Consider the following 20,993-nt stretch of genomic DNA (forward strand, 5'->3'; position numbering starts at 1 on the left):
TTGTATGAATATTTGAATTTAATATAATTTAATTAACAACATTAAATTATTTCCAGTTTTATGCTATTATATTCTTTCTATTCAAATTGCCTATAACAGACTTTTAAAATGATAGGTGAATACTGCCAGTCTGATAGGTATGTTGTTGTTTTCACTTATATATTTAAAGAATGACTTTTAACACCTTTTTCTAGGTTTGAAACCATGTGGATCTCTTTTCCATGAACTTTTTTTTTTTTTGATACACATTCTCCCTCTGTCAACCAGGTTAAAGTGCAGTGGCACAATCTCAGCTCACTGCAACCTCCGCCTCCTGGGTTCAAGTGATTCTTCTGCCTCAGCCTCCCAAGTAGCTGGTATTATAGGTGCACATCACTATGCCCAGCTAATTTTTGTATTTTTAGTAGAGATGGGGTTTCACCATGTTAGTCAGGCTGGTCTTGAACTCCCGACCACAGGTGATCTACCCGCCTCAGCCTCCCGAAATGCTGAGATTACAGGCGTGAGCCACCGTGCCTGGCCTTCCATGAACTTTTGATTCATGTGCTTTGCCTATTTTCACAATTTGGTTTTTTGACTTGTTTTATTAGAGCTTTTTTATATTAAGGGAATTAAGCCTTTGTTTGACATAAGTGTTGCAAATAATTTCTCCATTGTTTTGGTAATTTAGTGTTTACTTATCGTTGCTTAATTTAATGTTGCTTTCAATTCCTTCTGTTAATCTTTACTTCCCCAGGATAGGAGAATGGGTCACATAAAAGAAAGTTGTAGTATTCATGCATTTTTTTAATTGCATAGTTCTGTCTCCCCTGTTGTTCTGTGTTGTGGAGTTATGTTCCTGTATATTGCCCATTTCTGCAGTTTTTCATCCTCCATGAAACATGTTGGTCCATGTGCATCTATCTATTCTGCATAGGACTGGCAGAAATTCAGATATACTCATCCCTTTGATGTACTGCTGAGTTGAAGTGCATGTATTGCCAAAACAAACAAACCAACAAAACCCCCAAAAAACTATTGGAAAAGTTCTCTGAATCATTTTTTTCTGCAATATGAAAAAGCAAAATCATATATATCTACTGTATATGAATTGTATATGCATTTGACTCTATGAAATGCTGGAATTTGAAATACAGGTTAAACTAAAAAACAATTCATGTATCATTTAAAAACAGCTCATACTTATAGGGATATAAGCAAGAGCATGTCAAAGAATAATTTGCAAGATCTAGTCTTCATGTTTTCTCAATTACACACATGCAGACACACATACACAAATAGTAAAGGCTTTGAAAAAGTCAGCCCCATGCAACGAATTGGCAGCAAGTAGTAAAACAATGAGTTACTACTCCAACTAAGGTGAAAAAAATTCACATACGAAATAATTGCATTCAGCAAAAAAGTTATGTATGTGGTAAATTGTACAGAACTGAGTACAGTTTTAAAGTAATGTTTACAACAAATTATGTGCTAGACACGTTTCTTCTTTAGTTTTTATAATAGATTTAAAGTTGATTTAGGCCAGGCGCAGTGGCCCAAGTTCTGGGCCACTGTGTAATCCTGGCACTTTGGGAGGCTGAGGCAGGTGGATCACAAGGTCAGTAGTTTCAGATAAGCCTGGCCAAAATGGTGAAACCACATCTCTACTAAAAATACAAAAATTAGCTGGGTGTGGTGACACATGCCTGTAATCCCAGCTACTTGGGAGGCTGAGGCAGGAGAATTGCTTGAACCTAGGAGATGGAGGTTACAGTGAACTGAGATCACACCACTGCACTCCAGCCTGGACAACAGAGTGAGACTCCACATCAAAAACAAAAAAGTTGATTTGTATTTCTATTTTATAACTAAAGAAACTGAGTTTCAGTAAGGTTAAGTAATTTGGCTCAGGTCACTCAGCTAGTAAGGGGCAGACTTTGGATTCCAAACCAAGTCTTTGGCTTCAAGCTACCACACAGTACTGCCTCCTAAAAGAAGTTCTGAGAAACAAGACAAATGTAAGCCAAAATAATCAAAGAAGCATCCAGGTAAAACAAAACTTTAGCTTTTAAAAATGAATAGGATTTAAATGAGCAAAGTTGCATAAGGGGGACTTATTGCATGGGGAAAACAGCATGAATGAAATCATGACTGTAAGAATGAATGTAGTGCATAAAGAGAAGGGATCTCTATGACTGGAATTCATGCATAGGGGACCACGCAGGTAACATGCAGCTAATGACAGAATTCAGAAAAAGAAATGTTGCCTTAATCAGCTACAGGATGAGCAGTGTGGAGACAATGAATATGATTGGTCAGATTAACAAGGTGAAAAGTGCTGATTTGGAAAGATCATCTGCCTGGCATATAGAGTGCTATCCAAAAGACAAGTTACTAAACACCTGTCTTAGTCTGTGTTGCTGTAACAAAATACTTTAGACTGGGTAATGTATAAAGAACAGAAATTTATATCTTACAATTCTGGAGGTCAGGAAGTTCAAGGTCAAGGCACTGGCATTGGTGTCCGCTTGTCTGGTGAAGGCTATTGTCTGATTCCAAGATGGCACCTTGTTGCTCTGTCCTCACATGGTAGAAAGTAGACGGGCAAGAGAATGAACCCAGTCTCTCAAACCCTTTTATAACAGCCCTAACCCCATCTATGAGGTCTCTGTACTCATGACTTAATCACCTCTTAAAGACCCTTTTAATACTATCACATTGATGATAAAATTTCAACAGAAGAATTTTTAGGGGACACATTCAGACCAATAGCAACATCCAAGGAGGTAAGTAGGTGGCTATTGATATAATTCCTATAGGGTGAATGAGAGTTGTGGATTAGGGTGATAGCTATGACTAAAAAGCAACTTGAAGGACATTTTGAAGATGAGAAATGGGAAATAAGATGAGTCTTCTTGTTTTGGCATGTTCTAAATATTCATTGTTCTGTTAAAAAATTGTTAGAACAATTCTATAAAATTATAGAACCAGGCTTAGCTATAAGTTATTTTGGGAATGCTTTGTTTATTATACATGTTTTTCCCAATAACTGAGTTAACAAAGGTTCCATCTTAACCCATTTCCCATTTAGAAAAAAAAAAAAAGTGTAGCTTGCTGCCAGTGCTCATTTCTCAGGGCACACAAGAGATGGGTTAATCCAGATTTGAGTAGTCCCTTAGCCTTCGTTGCTTGTCTGAAGGGAGGAAGAAACAAATAAAGGGTGATTGAAGAAAATAATTGTCATTGACAGTTACTATCATCATCAAACCCATTTTTATTTCAACTGAGTGTTGCTTGAATTTATTTGAAGCAAATCCCTTAGCCTAGAGGTTCATGGTAGTTCAAGAGTGTGGCTTCGGCCGGGCACAGTGGCTCATGCCTGTAATCCCAACACTTTGGGAAGCTTAGGCAGGCGGATCATGAGGTCAGGAGTTTGTGACCAGCCTGGCCAACATGGGGAAACCCCACATCTACAAAAAATACAAAAATTAGCTGGGCATGGTGGCGCATGCCTGTAATCCCAGCTACTTGGGAGGCTGAGGCAAGAGAATTGCTTGAACCGGGGAGGCAGAGGTTGCAGTGAGCTGAGACTGCGCCACTGTACTGCAGCCTGGGAGACAGAGTGAGACTCCATCTCAGAAAAAAAAAAATAATAATAGGAGCTGTAGCTTCATTTGAGCTTGCCTTTAACCTTGTTTTGTCTTCATCCTTAGGCTCTTTTGCCTCATGGTAAGCGCAGACTTCTGATGTAGCACACTTTCTCTTTCACATCCAGGGTAAAGGAGAGGATAGCTTTTAGCTAGCATGTAAAAGTCTAGGGATTCCTTGTGATTGGACCAATTTCAGCTCCTATGAAGGATGGGATTACATAAGTGGGTTTAGGCCACCCAAGGAAGTTGGGGATCATTCTTAACCAAATGGTGTAGCTCAGAAATTCAGGATTCCTGATAGGAAAACCTTGAGAAATTGATGCTGGAAGGCAACAAAACATGATTATTCTCTAGCCTTAGCTTTTCTATTGTTCTAGAATTTGAACCATAAGACTGTCAGATTCATGTTTGATGTATCATTATTTCCTCCCTCAGCACGTAACAAAGAGCACATAGTGTGTAGATGTAGGTGGGGCTTTTGTTGGCGGGGGTGGTGGGGGCTGGTGGTGGTAGTTGTCAGTCGAGTCCATGAATGAACATTCATTCATTCATAGGAGCATCTCTTGAAAGAAAACATTTTTAAATCAAAGTGATAAGGAAAATTTATACTTAAAACTATGTAAAAACATACATGAGTGAATGTAGATAAGTTTTCTTTGAGAAAAGAGAGATACCATATTTCAGAAAAAGATCTCTGTAGAGAAAATATAGCTAAGTTGTATACATAAAAATTAGAAAATCAAATCCTTAATATATTGAGATGGCACACACCAATATATATATATATATTTTATATGATGACATAGTTTGCAATAACATTAATATTTATGGAAAATTTTTTTGCCTGAATATTTGTGACATACAAGCATTAAAATTAGATTTTGCAATATTGGAACTCGTGAATGGATTACTTGTATAGATTTACTTGTTGTCTGTGAGGGAAAAATGTTAAAATTGCATTTAAAAACTCAGGATCCAACTTAAGATAATAATACTAGTACAACAGTTTGATCACCTACAAGGTATCTGTTGCTTCACATGGACCAGCCATTTAATGCTGAAATAATCTTATAAGTAAGCCTTATTATCACTAATTTACTACTAAAGGAACTGAGTTAGTGAGAAGTTAAACAACAAAAAATAGAGAGAGAAAATAATAAAGCAAGAATCAAACCCAATAAAATGTGTTCCAAAAAAATGTTCCATCATTATCCTGCTTGTCTTATTTGAAATATAGTCCCTTGAGACATGGATTTATGTGCGATGGATTTACTAAGAAAGTGCCAGGAGAAAACACTGGTCTAGGGGTTGGCAGGTGGGGAGAGTAAGGCTAGGAAAGAAGCAGCTGAGCAAGAGTGTGATTCTGTTGCATTTCCAGCCTCAACTTAAACTCATGGAAAACATGTCCCATCTGGGTAAGGTTGCTGGACATCTCCATCCCCATACCTTTCACCTGCCCCAGAGAAATGTATATTTTGTGCCACTAGCTCTCTGTACGATAGCCCTCCTAGGAAAGTTGCAGATGCAAATGATTAGAAATGAGAAACCTAGAACAGAACCTGGGTGGTGGGTGCACAGAAAGGGCTCCAGGGATCTGAAGTGTTCTTAGTAGAGCACTGATGTTATCCCATCTGTGACCTTGCTAATAAAGATAAGAGTATACCGTGTGGTGGTTAGGAGCACGTTCTTGATCCAGACCACCGGAGTCAAATCTGGGCTGTGACACTTGGTGAAGTTTCTTAACTTATTTGTGCTTTATTTTCTGTATCTGTAAAATGTGGACTAATTCTTTTACTTAAGCACATAAGGTCATTTTCAGGATTAAACGAATGTATATATTCATCTAGTCTGTATGTAGTCTAGAGCTGGATGGGAAGCAGAGCTTTATCATGTGACTTAACAGCATGTCCCACAGCTGGTTAGCCGCAGAGCCAAGATGGGACCTCCGGGACACTACTACTTCTTGCTAGCCATATATGTATTAATTTAAAATTGACTACTTCTTGCTTACCACGGATATGTTAATTTCAAAATTTCATAAAGTTCTATGTGATCTCTAGTGTACTGAATATCTCAAGTGATTGAAAATTAATATATATGCTAATATAGGGCCAGAACCTACCTTAGAGTTCATGAGTAATCTATTAAAAATTCAAAGAACAATATATACACTAAGCATGCTGTGTTACAAACCGTCTTAAAAGTAATGTTCTGTTTTGTTTTGTTTGTTTTTTTATTCTTGAAGTGTTTGGCCAAAGGACCTAATTCATTCAAATTTTAAAATGAATGACTGTAAATCATAACGTGTTACCTCTCTTCAAGGGTACTTACATATTCATCAAGTCAGATAACCTTAATCCTAAGTGCCTAGGTGGAAATTCAGAAATCGGTAAGCAAGGGAGAAAGACATTGGTATGTAGCAGAGGAAGTCATTCTCTCCCAGCATATCACTCTTCAAGAGCATTTACTGAAGTAACTTTATTTGGAACTTATGCAGGTCAAATTAAGAATAGTAAATAAACTGGAAGAGTAAAACACAAGCAAAGTAATTGTATGTGGCAATGTTCCAGCGTGAAGAAAAAAATTTCAGGTAGCACATGCATGACTACACAAACTTATTGATGAATTGATGATTTATACCTACTTGTGTTTGATTCTTAATCAGGACTTTTGTTTGCAAGCAATAGAAATCCAAGCTGAACTAGTTTCAGAAAAAGAAAGGAATGTATTGACTCAGTTATTAAAAAAAGTTGAGTAAATAAACCACAGTTGGCAGAGATGCACTGGTTTCAGGAACAGCTTCAGTGAAGTATTCAAACTCTGCCCAGCTTGTCTTATCTTGTCTCTGGTACCTCTCTGTGTGCTTGCTTGATGGTATCTCATTGAATGCTGGCTTCTTTCATGTACTGAGAAACATCATCCCTGGAGGTTGCTGAACCTCAAAACTCATATTCAGCTTCTAGAGGGGGTTGAATTCTTTTTCATAGTTTGAAAAATTCCAAGATAGGCTGGGCACCCTTCCCTGAATTGGCCAATTGTGGCTGGCAGGGCAAGGTTGTGTTTGAAGATGGTAGACCTATGAGAATTTGGGACTATAGTAATGGGTGAGTTATTTCCCAGAAATAACTTGCCCTCATTTCTTCTCTTTTCCTCTTCCTTTTCTTCTTCTCTTTCCCACTTCATCTCTTCTTGGCATCACCTCATGGGCTTTAGCTAAGTCCATTCATGCTGTGGCTCTTGACACCACATGAGCAAGTCAGGGTTTGCGTTGCACCCTTACCTTCTTCAGAGTGAAGTGCCTGTGGTGCAAAGATGCCAGTCCCTTGTCAATTTTGGTTGCCTCTCATACCTTGGCTATATTGTCATGCTAAAAGAAAGAGCCCTTCCTGTTAGAGATGAGGATATGGCAGGAGACATGGAGAGAGAGGGTTAGATACCTCTGTGCTCCCATTGTCACATGAGCATGTCAGCATGATCATATGCTCATCCATCTACACAGTTCTGGCTGAAATGTCCTCATAGGCAGCATCACTTTAGGAGCTAGCTGACCTTTGGATAACTTTTCTCGGAGATGGATTACGGGCTTTTATGTGGGCAGCAACCTGTGCCTCAGGTGGGTACATAAAGCAGGGTGCCAGGAACAAGAATGGGCAGGAAGAAAAGCGATGGGAATTTACAAAATTTCCAGCTCATTACAGATTACACTCATCACCTCTCTCCTTTTGTTTTAGTTTTGAATCTATTGAGTTGCAAGTTGTTTTTGAAGAGCTGTGTTCCACTCTTCCACTCATGTTTTAACAAGCAAGGAGCCACATGTTAAATGGGTAGAGTTGGAAGAATGCGTACAGGAAAATTATTCAAAAGAGCTCTAGTTGGTCGGGTGTGGTGGCTCATGCCTGTAATCCCAGCACTTTGGGAGGCTGATGTGGGCGGATCACGAGGTCAGGAGATCAAGATCATCTGGGCCAACATGGTGAAACCCCATCTCTACTAAAAGTACAAAAAAATTAGCTGGGTGTGGCGGCGCATGCCTGTAGTCCCAGCTACTCGGGAGGCTGAGGCGGGAGAATTGCTTGAACCCAGTAGACGGAGATTGCAGTGAGCTGAGATCGCGCCACTGCACTACAGCCTGGGTATGGGTGACAGTGTGAGACTTCATCTCAAAAAAATAAAAAGAGCTGTAGTAACCTCCCTGTGTTTCTCACATATTGCTGAGTATACTCAGACAAGACAAAAAAGGTACTTTCTCCTGCTTTACCCCCAAAATTAACAACTAAAGCATGATACACATATATTTAGCTATAAATAAAGAAATCTATTTAACTTCAGTCATGTATGAGAAATGTATATTTGTGATGAGTCCGTGTTACAAACAATGACAGAGACAATCATGACCTAGGTATAAATGTACAAATCTCCAACTTGATAGTTTATGGTAGAAAATTTAGGATGTATGAGTTTCCTAGGGCTGCTGTAATAAGTGACTGCAAGGATAGCTTGAAACAGTAGAAAAATTATTCTCTCACAGCTCTGGAGATCAGAAGTCTGAAATCAAGACTCCTTCCAAAAGCTCCCCTTCCTTCAAGCTTCCAGATTCTGGTAGCTTCTGGCATTTTTTGGCTTGTGGCAGCATCTCTCCAACCTCCGCCTGCATCTTCATGTCTCCATCCTCTCTCTGTGTGTATCTGTGTCTGAATCTCCCTCTCCTTTCTCTCATAAAGACATGAGTCATTGGATTGAGAGCCCACCTTAATCCTGTATGATCTCATTTCAACCAATTACATCTGCAAAGACCCTATTTTCAAATAAAGTCCTCTTCCGAGCTTCCAAATGGACATGAATTTTCAGGAGGCACTGTTAACACAGCACAGGGGACTCAAGCAAGAAAATATGTTTCTTTCAGTCAGCATTATTGTTTAGGTAATTGGCTATTTGAAGCCTGCAAAACCATATGGATTTTTGTTGGCCAGTATTCAGTGTCTTTCACAAAAAGCCTTTTCTGAATTGAATCTGTTTTCAGGGTAGGTGCTGGTGAAGGGACACCAGCAGGTAGGTACAGTTTTGCCAGAGATCTCATTCCTTCAGTCACTGAAGGAAAACATATATTTCCCCTAAGATTTTCTTGCCTCATATTCTGAAACAGTTTCTTGGTTCTAAGTTCTAGGGAATTCTGCAACACATAGACTTTTCTGGTCTTATCCCTGTACTCAAGTCACTTGGTCTTAGGTTCTCTATGTCTCATCCCACTCTGTATAGCTCAAGTTAAGCAGAATAAGATGCCACCAAGTGTAGATTCTTTGAATCATTTTATTACTTTTTACATTGTTAAAAATGAAGCTATGGAACGGGTTATTGACATTTAAGACTTTTCAATAATATTGTGTCCTTTGCATCAAATTCCACCCCCAAGCTCTGCCCTCAGGCAACTATAGAGTGGATAGAAATGCTTTCCTCTCTCACCAGAATAATGAAGACATTTGCTGAGAGCTGATTAGGAGGTACACATAGACTGGGAAAGGTTTTAGAATAGCCACTTCAGGGAGATGAACAGAATGCAGAGCAAAACCAAAGACTGACTTTCTGAGGCAAAAGTGTGAGTTACGAACTTTGAAGTCTTCTGCGAATAGTTGTATAAAGTACATCTTCAGTGTCCCAAGCAGAGGATGAGAAGGAGCAGATTACAGGAGTGATTCACCATTTGAGCATTTGGATCAGTTGTGAGAGTGCTGATGAGTGATGAGTTCAAGTGGCCTCCCAGGAGAAAATGGCAGCCTGAGCAACTGGAAAAGTGTGAAAGAACTAACAGGGAAGGAAAGAGACGCACAAAGAGAATTTCAGACGTAGTGCACTCATGGGCAGATACAAGGACAGATGTGACAATGGGATTCAGTAGCTGAAGTGGGATGCGGTATAGTGGTGATAATCAAGAACTTTAGAGGCAAATGAATTTAATGATTCAGACTCACTGGTGTTGGCTTTATGGAAAGGGTAGTATTCATTTTATTTTATTTCAATTCAATAAATAGTTATTAAGTACTCTTTTTGCTGCAGGGGCTATGTTAGGCATATTTGACCTGGATAAAGTAGGTAACAAGAGATGATGAGGTTAGGAAAAATGGTCATTGCCAATTTCCACTTTGGTTTTGGCTACTCTTATGCAGCTGTTTATTGTTGTTCTTTTCTTTTCTTGCTAAGATATCTCAAGTGTATGCGAAGGCTCCAGTCACTTGATCTAACAGAAGAGACTATTTTCCTCTTTAAAAGATTCTTTCAAGTTGAAGTCTTTTCCTTTCTTTTTCATCTATATTCGGGTTTCTGGGCTGTTCCTTTAATACAGCAGTTAACAAATAACCCATAGCTGCCAGGCCCTCCTTGCCTGGTCTGTTTTGCCATAGAAGGTAAGCTCACAAGTGTCTCATCATTCTGGGTCTGTAAACTCCACTTTTGTACAAAAATGTGGGATCAATAACACAGTTTGATGTCATCAGGGGAATTTCTATGTTTGTGTCTTGCCCACACTTCCATATGCACTGCTTTATATTCCTTTTTATTTATTTCTTCTGCCATCATATAGCCAGGCTACAAGCAAAATTAAATTAAATGTTCTTTCCAGGGTTAGAAATACCAATTTATCTATATTCGTGTACTTTCTATGGCCATGACTTTCTTTAATAATTCCTACAATTTTAATATTTTTTAATAGAGGCAACTCCTGGCATTCCCATTGTGATTGTAATAATAACGTGAATGTGGGAAGTAATCAGAATAAGGAACGCTTTCGAAGTGCTACTCTTTAATATACTGATACATTACAGCCTTACTTTTCTTAGTATTTTAAGTAAAAAAATGTATAACTCTTACCATCATTACAAACTGCAATAATGCAAAAGCAGAAGTCTTATTTTTTCTGTGGACAGTTACCCAGCACATCAGAGAGTCGGGTTAATGGTGCATTCAGCCAACAAGCAGGAGGGAGCATGGAGCTCTGTGTGTGCCTCACTCTGCCTCCTCAGACAGTGCCTTGGCACTTCCGCCTTACTGGCACTAAAGAAGAATATCATAACAGAGCTTAACACACAAGTTTGTTGATGGTTTAAAATGTTTGTAGAATTTGTTGTGGGAGCAGAAAATAATGAGCAGCCACCATCGGGGGATTGGTAGCAGTGCCCTGGCTTCATCAGGCTCTGTAAGCACGGCGTGAAGCATTGTGGGAAATCCTATCCTGTGCTCAGCATTTGAGCCAATGGCCCTGCCTTGCACTGATCAAAGTGCTCCCATTTCCTCAAGTTGTATCCTCCATTAAACAGGTTATGTCCATCCTTAAGGAACATTCTTGGTGTCTCATTTAATATCCCCATGGTGGTCTGAAATTTTCCTCTTTAGAAATTATTCTTCTATTCTTCAGGAGTTTGATAATCAGGTATTCTTTTTTCCTCTCACATTAACAGCCTCTTAATTTATATTTATCCTTACATGCCATTTCCAAGCACTTGTTTTTCTCTTTTTCCCCCTTTTTTTGCTTACATCTATTTTGCCTAGGGCATGCTTCTTCCAAGCCTTTTTATCCTCTCCTCCCGTGATCAGTACCCAAGTTTGCAGCAAGCTTCCTTGTCGTTTTATAGGTTGATGTTTTGCTTGGGAAATTCTCATGTTTTAGGCTGTATCCTCAATCCGTAATCTGAAGGTCAGATTACAATTTAATTCTTCTTGAAGCCCTCATCAGGTTTCGAAGAGAAGACTTTTTGTTTGCCCCTTTTAGGAAGGAACACATTGAAAGGCCATGGGTCTGTCTTCTCATCCTAGAGGCCAAGGGGCCCTGGGACTGGAGTGGCAAGGAGGCCAGGAGGCCCCTCCCCAGGTGTAAGACTCTCAGTCTGGTGCTGCACCTCTGAGGGCATCAGCATGTGGTGGTCCCTGCTAGTGGCTTCCAGAAACACCTTGTGGCATTGTTGATGACAGCTGTCGGTAGCTTGTCTTACTGAAGCCTTTCATCCTCCCTCCCACTGGCAGCAACTTCCAGGGTCCCTGATGCGTCTCCAACACACTTCCTGCAATAGTGTAGCCATTAGAAAAGTACAGACTTTGGGGTCAGACCAGCCTGGTTTAAAATCCCATCTACCATTTCCCAGCCATGGTACTTTGAGCTTGTTGTCTAATCTCTGAGTTTCAGTAAATTTGTAAGATTGAGGATTATAATGTCTTTCTTATAGATTTGTTATAAATATTAAATACATAGAATGATGCATATGTGGCTAGCGGATAGTAGGTCTAAATAAAAGACAGATATTATTATTATTCCAGGGATAAATTGGTAGCTTGGCAGTTTGGTGTTAGTTTCAGCACTTCCTATGAAGACAAAAAAAAAGCACATGCTCTTAAAAGTTCTTTCAAACTGTTTATTTGAAACTCTCCAAAGTCAGGCACCACCCAGCATCACACCCCCTTAACTCCCTCTTCCTACACTTCAGTGAAGGCCATTAGTGTCTGAAGCTGTCATGACAGTAACCAACTCTCTGGTGCCCTAAAGCCTTCTTTCCAAGACCTACCTTGTAGAGCTCAGTACAACCTTCAGGTTTTGCCTGAACTTGCGAGGCACTCAGCGAAAATATCACATGTGTCTGAATATTTTACTGTTGACATCTTAGCAGTGCCTTGTTCCCCTTGGAAGACTGAGGAACCCAAAAACGTCAAGTCTCAGGCAGAAGCTCAAACTAGACATAGAAATGAAATTCTAATAGAAATTCTCTGTTCTCCTTCTGTGCAATCATTGTTATTATGCAACCATGCTTGAACAATAATAACTATGCTTTTCAAGCAAAATAGAAAAGTTTCTGCCTTTAGGGCTCATGACCTTTTAGAGACAAAACAAGTGCAAACAAAACCGTGTGCAGTGTTTTTTCCATGCATGTGATGTTAAAAATGTACCCGAGGCTTAGGTGTGGTATGACTCACTGTGTAACACAAAAGAAAACTGGATTTAAAAACTTGAATTTCTTGGCTGCACCTTCAGACTCTACCCACTACATCCCCTTTCCCCCCTTGCGTAGATTTTTCTACAGAAAAGAGAAAAACTATGGAGAAAATGGAAAACAAAGCCATAGGAGAAAATAGCTGAAAGCACTTCATGTAAATGTGCATGCTGAAAGTAGAGAGCAAGCAAGGAGTTCAAAATGCAGTGCTGTGTTTGAGTAGTTAGGACTAAACACGAAAGTGCTGATGAACTCTAAGGCTAAACTCTTGGATATTTAGGAGCACACTAGGGCTTCTTTATCAGCTGAGCAAAGATTCAAACAACTCTGAGGGAAAAGAAAAAAGAACTCTCTGACTCAGGGTCCCCAGCCTTTTTGCCAACAAGGAACTGGGTTCTGGAGGACAATTTTTCCATGGATTGTAGGATGGAGGTGATGGTTTTGGGATGAAACTGTTCCACCTTAGATTATCAGGCATTAGAGTCTCATAAAGAGCACTGAACCAAGATCCCTCACAGGCACAATTCACAGTAAGATTCGCGCTCCTATGAGAATCGAAGGCCATTGCTGATCTGACAGGAGGTGGAGCTCAGGCCGTAATGTGAGTGATGGGGAGGAGCCATACAGATGAAGCTTTGCTCCCTTGCCTGCCGCTCACCTCCTGCTGTGCGGCCCAGTTCCTAACAGGCCTTGGACCGGTACTGGATTGGGGACCCCTGCTGTAATTGATGGCAACACCTATAGCTCACCTACACCAAGTACAAGGACCCATTTGGTCTACATATAGAATCTCTGGGATGCTAGGGTGTGCTTTACTCATTCTGAGTTGATTCCTAGGTTCTTGGACTAAAGTGGGTGAGTGTTATGAAGGGAACTAACAGAGCAAACAGTGGAAGGAGCGCTTTCACGTGGATCCTGCTTTTTACATGAGGACCAATTTCACTGCCCATTCTACTTGTTTCTAGTTTTCCTCTCCGAATTCGAACAGTGTCACAGGAGCATGTAGCTAACAATGCTTTTCTTCCCTCTTTCTAATTGTAATAATAAAATTGTTACTAGCTTTTGATCCTAATCATTAAAATAAAAATAAAATGTGCAAGGAAACTTGCAGCAAGTTTCCTTGTTTCATGTGTGGATTTTTTTTCTTAGGAAATCCTCATGTTTTGGGCTATACCCTCAATTCTTAGTCTGGAGGCCAGATTACAATTTGATTCTGCTTGAATTTTATTGATTATAAAATCATCAATAAAAATGATTGGCCAGGTGTGGTGGCTCACGCCTGTAATCTCAGCACTTTGGGAGGCCAAGGCAGGTGGAACACGAGGTCAGGAGTTTAAGACCAGCCTGGCCAAGATGGAGAAACTCCATCTCTACTAAAAATACAAAAATTAGGGCATAGTGGTGGGTGCCTGTAATCCCAGCTACTTGGGAGTCTAAGGCAGAGAATTGCTTAAACCAGGAAGTGGAGATTGCAGTGAGCTGAAACTGCGCCACTGCACTCCAGCCTCAGCAACAGAGCGAGATTCCATCTCAAAAAAAACAAAACAAAAAAGATTGAGCCCTAGCCTTCTTCTCAGGACCATGCATTTATGGAGATGAACGAGACCTCATCTCTCAGCTCTGGTAGGGATGAGTAAAGATAACATTTTGAGGTGGATGAGAGGGAGACTCAGAGCATTTGTGCCTACAGCCTTGACTTCTTTCTTTCTATGTGAATATATATATATATGGGAAGAGGAGGAAGGGCAAGCCTGGGAGAAAGCAAGCAAAGTTCAAAACAGTTGCTCTGCAGAATGGGCAAGGGACACTGACAGTGAGTTAACAGCCAAAAAAGCTGATTAGTAAAGCCCTGTGTTTCTTGGAGTAAATGGTTGTCTCATCGTGTTGTTGCCAGTGTCATCAGCATTATCTTTACCATTGTCACCATCTCCAGAACAAATTAGACTTGAACTACACAACCTTTACATAATTGAGAAGAATATTCCTTTGAGAAACTGATAATAGTTTATGTTAGTTTTCATGCTTGTTGTGGGATGTTGTAGGGTGGTTTTATTTATTGTGTCCTTCCTCTCATTTATGTCTGTGTAGGTTGAGCCAGTGATACAGAAAGGCCATGAGAGTCTGGTGCACCACATCCTGCTCTATCAGTGCAACAGCAACTTCAATGACAGCGTTCTGGCGTCCGGCCATGAGTGCTATCACCCCAACATGCCCGACGCATTCCTCACCTGTGAAACCGTGATTTTTGCCTGGGCTATTGGTGGAGAGGTGGGGCTAATGATTACTGAGATATAACAAAATTAATTGATCATGTTTCCCTCCACAAATAGGACTCCAATTAATACAAGTAAAGCTCTAACTCTACTTTTGTTATGAAGGCTTAACTCCATTTTCCTAGGAAGGGATTCTTTCCTTAAGTCATTTTTATTTTATTTCATCAGTTGTAGATTAATGGGGTTCCAGAGGGTTGAAATATCCTTGAAAATGGCTGGTTTTTGAGTGGAGCTCTCAGGGACTTTCCTAGGACACTGTCTCATGGCATTTTCCATATTTAGGGTTTTTCTTATCCACCTCATGTTGGATTATCCCTTGGCACAGCATTAGATCCCCATTATGTGCTCCTAGAAGTCCATTATGACAATCCGACTTACAAGGAAGGTGAGTTTATTGCTCATATATTTTACCTATAATGTTTATAAAAGTTTCGTACCTTGTAACTCTTGTGTTTAACAGAGTTGAAACAAAATAGCAGCCAATGTTAGAAAGAATTAACCTATACATTTATCATTCAAATTAGGATACTTTTAAAAGTGAAAGTGGGTACCATTTATAATTATATTGTAACAGCAGGCATTAACCAGCATCAAACCAGGTAAATGAGCACATGCAGTCACTAATCTTAAAAAATCTTTTGCATACTACCTACCAGGAAGTAGAATAATAGACTTTTCCTTTGTGTTGTGAATTAGTCCCAATGCATGGTGTTTCTAACTGCACCATTTTCTTTCTAACTGCACATAAGAGAAAGCTACCATTTATTATATTGAAAAGCATAAGTATTTTGTTGTGTGGTAAGCAAGTCATAGATATATTCAAGAGGTACTTAGGCAGTGACACTCTATAATATGATATTGAAGTAAAGAAATATATTTGATTGCTGAAATTATTTGTATGATATTCCAAATCCCAACATTGATAGAGTTAATGTGAAATTATCAACAGAAGCAACTCCAAGTTATTATTTTGCATTGACTCATGCAATTATTCAGCAAATACTGAGCACCAACTATATGCCAGATCTGTACTTGAGGATATGATGTGAGTGAAAAACAGATGCTGTTCCCACCCTCATGGAAATTATAGCCCAGTGGGAAAGAGAAACAACCAAATAATCACAGCAATCATATGAAATTATACATACACCAGTTGATCCAAAGGAGTTATCTGACACTATGAGAGTATTTAATTGGTGACCTAATCCCGCCAGGGGTGTGTGGTGGTGGGGATGGTCTAGAAAGTCTTTGTTAAAGAATCAAATTATTCATCTGGGTGACTGCAGATGCTGAAGGGTTAGGTGTCAGTGAAGAAAGATGCTGATGAACCTGCAGAGGAAGGCTGAAGCAGACCATCTAAGGTTTTGTAGGGCCCATTAAGGATGTTGACCCTGAAGACAGTGAGCAGCAATTGAAGAGTTTGATACAGTGGAGTCAAATAATGTGATTTGTGTTTGAAAAGACCACTCTGGCTGCTGCAGTATGAATAATAGATTATGAAGAGAGGACGTGTGGTATGATATTTAGAGTAATGTTTCTATTAAAGTAGGTGTTAAGCCATTCTGTTGGTGAGCAAGCCAGTATTCTTTTTTTTTACCCTAAAGTAATTTATAGGAAATAGTTTCTCTCTGAATTCACTTTAATTTCCACCCACCAATTATATCCCATACGCTGAACCATGAATCTATGAGAATTACAGTTTAAAAACGCTCATAAACCAAGCATTTACAAAATAACCTGTTAAAAAATTCTAAAAGTTAGATTTCCATGAAATCGTATCTGACGATAAAGTATAAAAATTATCATCACAATAACAATGGGATTAATTATTGAATATGTCATATTATAACATTTCTTTTAAAAAAATTTACATTTTGGATTTTAAATTATTAATAGAATAAGTGTTTTACATAATGTGTAATATTTCTCCAATTGGAAATTCTATGTGAACTACTTCTTCCTTTTATAGTCTTTATTACAAAAGTGGAAGACTTAATTTATTTGCCTGTCTGTTGTCAATTAAGTTGACTTTCTCATAGTTTCAATGTAAAAATGAAATATCAGCTTATTTTTCTAACAGGTTAATAGAGAACTCAGAATTTTTAGTACTTTCTATTTTTAATCATATACATAATTAGACCAAATTTTAGATTATAGTAATTTTATTTTTATAAATATAGCATAATATGAATTTGTTTCCAGAAAAGTTTTTTAATAATCATGTTTTATTTGCTTAATAAATTATTACTTTATTTAGTAGAGTATCTATTAAATTAATGAACCTAACTATAGTAAATGCAACTGAAATTTCTATTTATACTTTTTCCCTATTAAACTATTATAAGGAGGTAGATCCCAAAAATATAAAATACAAAACAAAATTCTGCAAGGCATTTCCAGAGAAAATTCTAAGGTCAGTGTAGATGCTCTACATTATCATGGTCACGTGTATCTGCTCTGGTAATTACATAAAAGAAGAATTGATTTTTATGATTAATTTGTTTAACAATTCATTGAAACCCTGGTATGTGTGTGACCACTGCATGTGTGACTAGCTGCTATTTATTGAGCACCTCATTTGTGCCAAACTCTGTTCTAAGAACTTGGTGTTTAAGCCACACATCACCCTTATGAGGTAATAGTGCTACTATTATGGCCATTTTCCATATTGGAAAACCAAAACACAACTGATTAGGTAACTTTCTGTCTTCATCTGTTTTGTGCTGCTATAACAGAATACCACAGACTGGGTAATTTATAATGAACAGAAATTTATTCCTCACAGTTCTAGAGGCTGAGAAGTACAAGTACATGGTACTGGCATCTGATGAGGGCCTTTTTGCTGTGTCATAACATGGCAGAAGGCTTCACATGGTGGAAGGGTAAAGAGAGCAAGAGGGTACAAACCCACTTCTGAAATAATGGCATTAAGCCATTGACAGGGGCAGAGCCCTCATGACCTAGACCTCTTAAAGGTCTCACCATTCAATACCATCACAATGGCAATTAAATTTCAACAACATTCAGACCTACTTTTTGGAAGGGATAAACATTTAACCATAGCACCTTCCCAAGGTCACATAACTCATAAGCAGCAGAGCTGGGATTTGCAGCCAGGTTGGTCAGCTCCAGAGTCGGTGTCCCTAACTGTCACACCACAGCGCTTCCTTGTGATGACCCTGAATATCTGAACAAGCTGGAGTCAACAAACATATAGTAAATTATTTTATGTTCACAATACCAAACTCACAAAGCAGGAAAGGAAGCTTGGATTTTTCCAAGGCTGTTGGAAAGGTTGTGAGGTAAGAATTTCCTGGGATAGTTATTGGAATACTTAATTTTAACAACTTATTTCATCCTAAAACATTCAAAGTAATGGATATCTTCTAAATGTGTGTATGTGTGTGTGTTTGTGAGTAAGGGGTATATAACATACCATGAGGAATTTTTGATATAAAGACCTTGTGTTTAAAAATGATTGACTGGAAATAGACTAAGCTGATTGATTTAAAGGAGACAAGAAACCAAACTGAGGGGAAGAGATCAATCTGTTAGTTACAGGTGGGTAAGTCACTACTGCAGTAGGAAGTCAATTAATTTCCAAGTTAGTGAAACAAATTTATGAAAAGTTTGGGGCTCATACTCTCCCTCCCTGTAATGAATATGTCATAACAACAAGTGTGTCTTATTCATCTCTCACCCCCACAATGCCTAATAGAGTGCTGTTTATATAATGGATTCTTAATAGTTGTATGTTGATTGAATGACTGTTGAATGAAGAAGACAATGGTGACAAGCTATAAAGAAATAAAGTTAATCTTTAGTAGTTTTCTTCATCAGCAGATGGTTTCTAAACTAAGGAAATTTTACCTCAAAGTAAATGTTATTGAACTTCATCTTGAACCAATATAAAATAAAACTTTTAATGAGTTATTATATATTCTAATGAATGACTTTAGAATCTTCATTCTGTCTTCATGTTAGATAATTATGGCATATAAAAGCTAGATAACTGACACATTTCTCTCGTGGTATGCTGTGTGAGTTCACAAAGGTTGCAGGCAATATGGCTACTCATCTTTTAATTCTTGTTTATGAAACTGATTGTTGTCTGCCACTAATTTCTGCTTGTATTCTTGTTCTTCTTGACAGTTTATGGAAAATAAACCTATTTCAACTAAACGTGACAACTTAAAAATCAAACCAAGAATTTTCTTGAGAATGAAAACTTTTTTAAGAACTCAAACTCACTTTAATTACGTGTTTTTGTTCTAGGCTTAATAGATAATTCTGGACTGAGGTTATTTTATACAATGGATATAAGGAAATATGATGCTGGGGTGATTGAGGCTGGCCTCTGGGTGAGCCTCTTCCATACCATCCCTCCAGGGATGCCTGAGTTCCAGTCTGAAGGTCACTGCACTCTGGAGTGCCTAGAAGAGGTAGGCAGCATCTCAGTCTGAGCTGTTCTCTGCAGATTCATCTATGCTCTTAGAAACTGTGGTGTGAAAAACTGCATGCGTGTTTATTATTGATTCTTTTCTTGTTGACACATTGTGAAACCATTATTGCAATTTTAGTAGGACCTTTGACTGCTTTTTTAAATCTTGAAAGCTACAGGAGTAGAACTGTTAAGACAAATTGTTGACAGGGTGTTTTTCTTCTTACCTGCCTTTTTTTAGTTGCATATCGCATGCTTTATATCGTCCTTTACAATTTCTACCTTTGTTTGTGTAGTCTTTTTGTCCTTTCCCTACTTTACCTTTTATCCCTATTGATTTTTCCATTATTCACATTCACTTTCCTTTTTTCTCTGCCTTACAGTTTTCTTCCCTTCCTTCACACAGAGCAAAATAACTAATATAAAAATAGATATTGGATAAGAGAAAAGCTGAGTATAAGTATTTAGTGATGCCAATTTTTACTTAAAGTTTTTTTAATGAAAATATTTCAACATGGATCATATTCTTCATGAATTACAAAATTGTGGTTGTGGACAGTATGGCAGACTGGCGAGGTGGAAAAATTATACTCTTCTGAGTTATTTAGGCCACAGTTCATACAAATTGCCATGACCTCATTTGCAAACTGTAGGACCATGGGTAATTCATTTAATTCCATTGACCCACTTTGGCTTTCTTATCTGGAAAAGTGGGAATAATATTTTCTTTTAAGAGTTTGGGTTTTCAGGTTACTAACATAGTGGAATCTTTTCGCTAAGAGTGTTTATTGCCTCTTATCCTCCTAAAAGAAGGAAAAATGAAGGTAACCTGTAGAAATGATCTGGTAGGTCCCTCATAAGCATCAGTTCCCCTGTTTTTCTCCCAGTAAATAAATGTTGCTCCACAAGGAGAACACTGAACAATCTGAATTCAAAATGTTTGACAGTTCAAGCATTCATTTAAATTGCTTTAGCTTTTTATCTCAGTTGTCCCTCCAAGTGTGTTTGAATGTGAACTGTCTGTACATGCACTTGTTTGGGCTAATTGGATCTTCCTTGGTGTCCCCTGCAGGCTCTGGAAACCGAAAAACCAAGTGGAATTCATGTGTTTGCTGTTCTTCTCCATGCTCACCTGGCTGGCAGAGGCATCAGGCTGCGTCATTTTCGAAAAGGGAAGGAAGTGAAATTACTTGCCTATGATGATGATTTTGACTTCAATTTCCAGGAGTTTCAGTATCTAAAGGAAGAACAAACAATCTTACCAGTATGCGTTTTTGTTCTTTTTAATTGGCTATTATAAAAGTCATGAGACATATCTGCTGAGATGTGGCAAGGTTTCTAGAAGTGAAATGAATTTTTCCTTGTATCTGTATTCTTAAAAACCACTCCCTGTGAGTGTTGTACAACCCAGATGGAATGTGTTTGATCTGTTTTCCAAAATTGAAACTCATTTTTTTTATGATTCCCAGGAGCAATTCAAGCTGTTGACAAGAAAAAAACAAAAACAAAAACCCTCAGGTTCTGAGGACTAAATGTTACTTTTTTTTATACTTGGCATTCCAGTTAGTGAGTCTTTGGGTTGCAATTCTGGCAGTGGTAAAATCAGAGGTGTCTTTATGCTCTCTTGAAAAGATAGGATATTTTTAGAAGTTTCATTTTAGTAAAAATGAATGTAAGGATA

At 38.4% G+C, this 20,993-nt stretch overlaps 1 protein-coding gene across 1 annotated transcript in view; it reads left to right on the forward strand.

Annotated features, from left to right (window-relative positions):
• Window positions 1-20,993, forward strand: part of MOXD1 (monooxygenase DBH like 1) — a 108,818-nt gene that overhangs the window by 58,475 nt on the left and 29,350 nt on the right. The window contains exons 5-8 of the mRNA XM_012474526.3: window positions 14,687-14,866; window positions 15,154-15,256; window positions 19,147-19,313; window positions 20,385-20,576. Coding sequence (XP_012329949.2) covers window positions 14,687-14,866; window positions 15,154-15,256; window positions 19,147-19,313; window positions 20,385-20,576 — 642 coding nt within the window. The remainder of the gene's footprint in view (window positions 1-14,686; window positions 14,867-15,153; window positions 15,257-19,146; window positions 19,314-20,384; window positions 20,577-20,993) is intronic.

This window comes from Aotus nancymaae, unplaced genomic scaffold, assembly GCF_030222135.1.
Source record: "Aotus nancymaae isolate 86718 unplaced genomic scaffold, 86718_ANA_hifiasm-v0.15.2.pri h1tg000040l, whole genome shotgun sequence".
Taxonomy (NCBI): Eukaryota; Metazoa; Chordata; class Mammalia; order Primates; family Aotidae; genus Aotus; species Aotus nancymaae.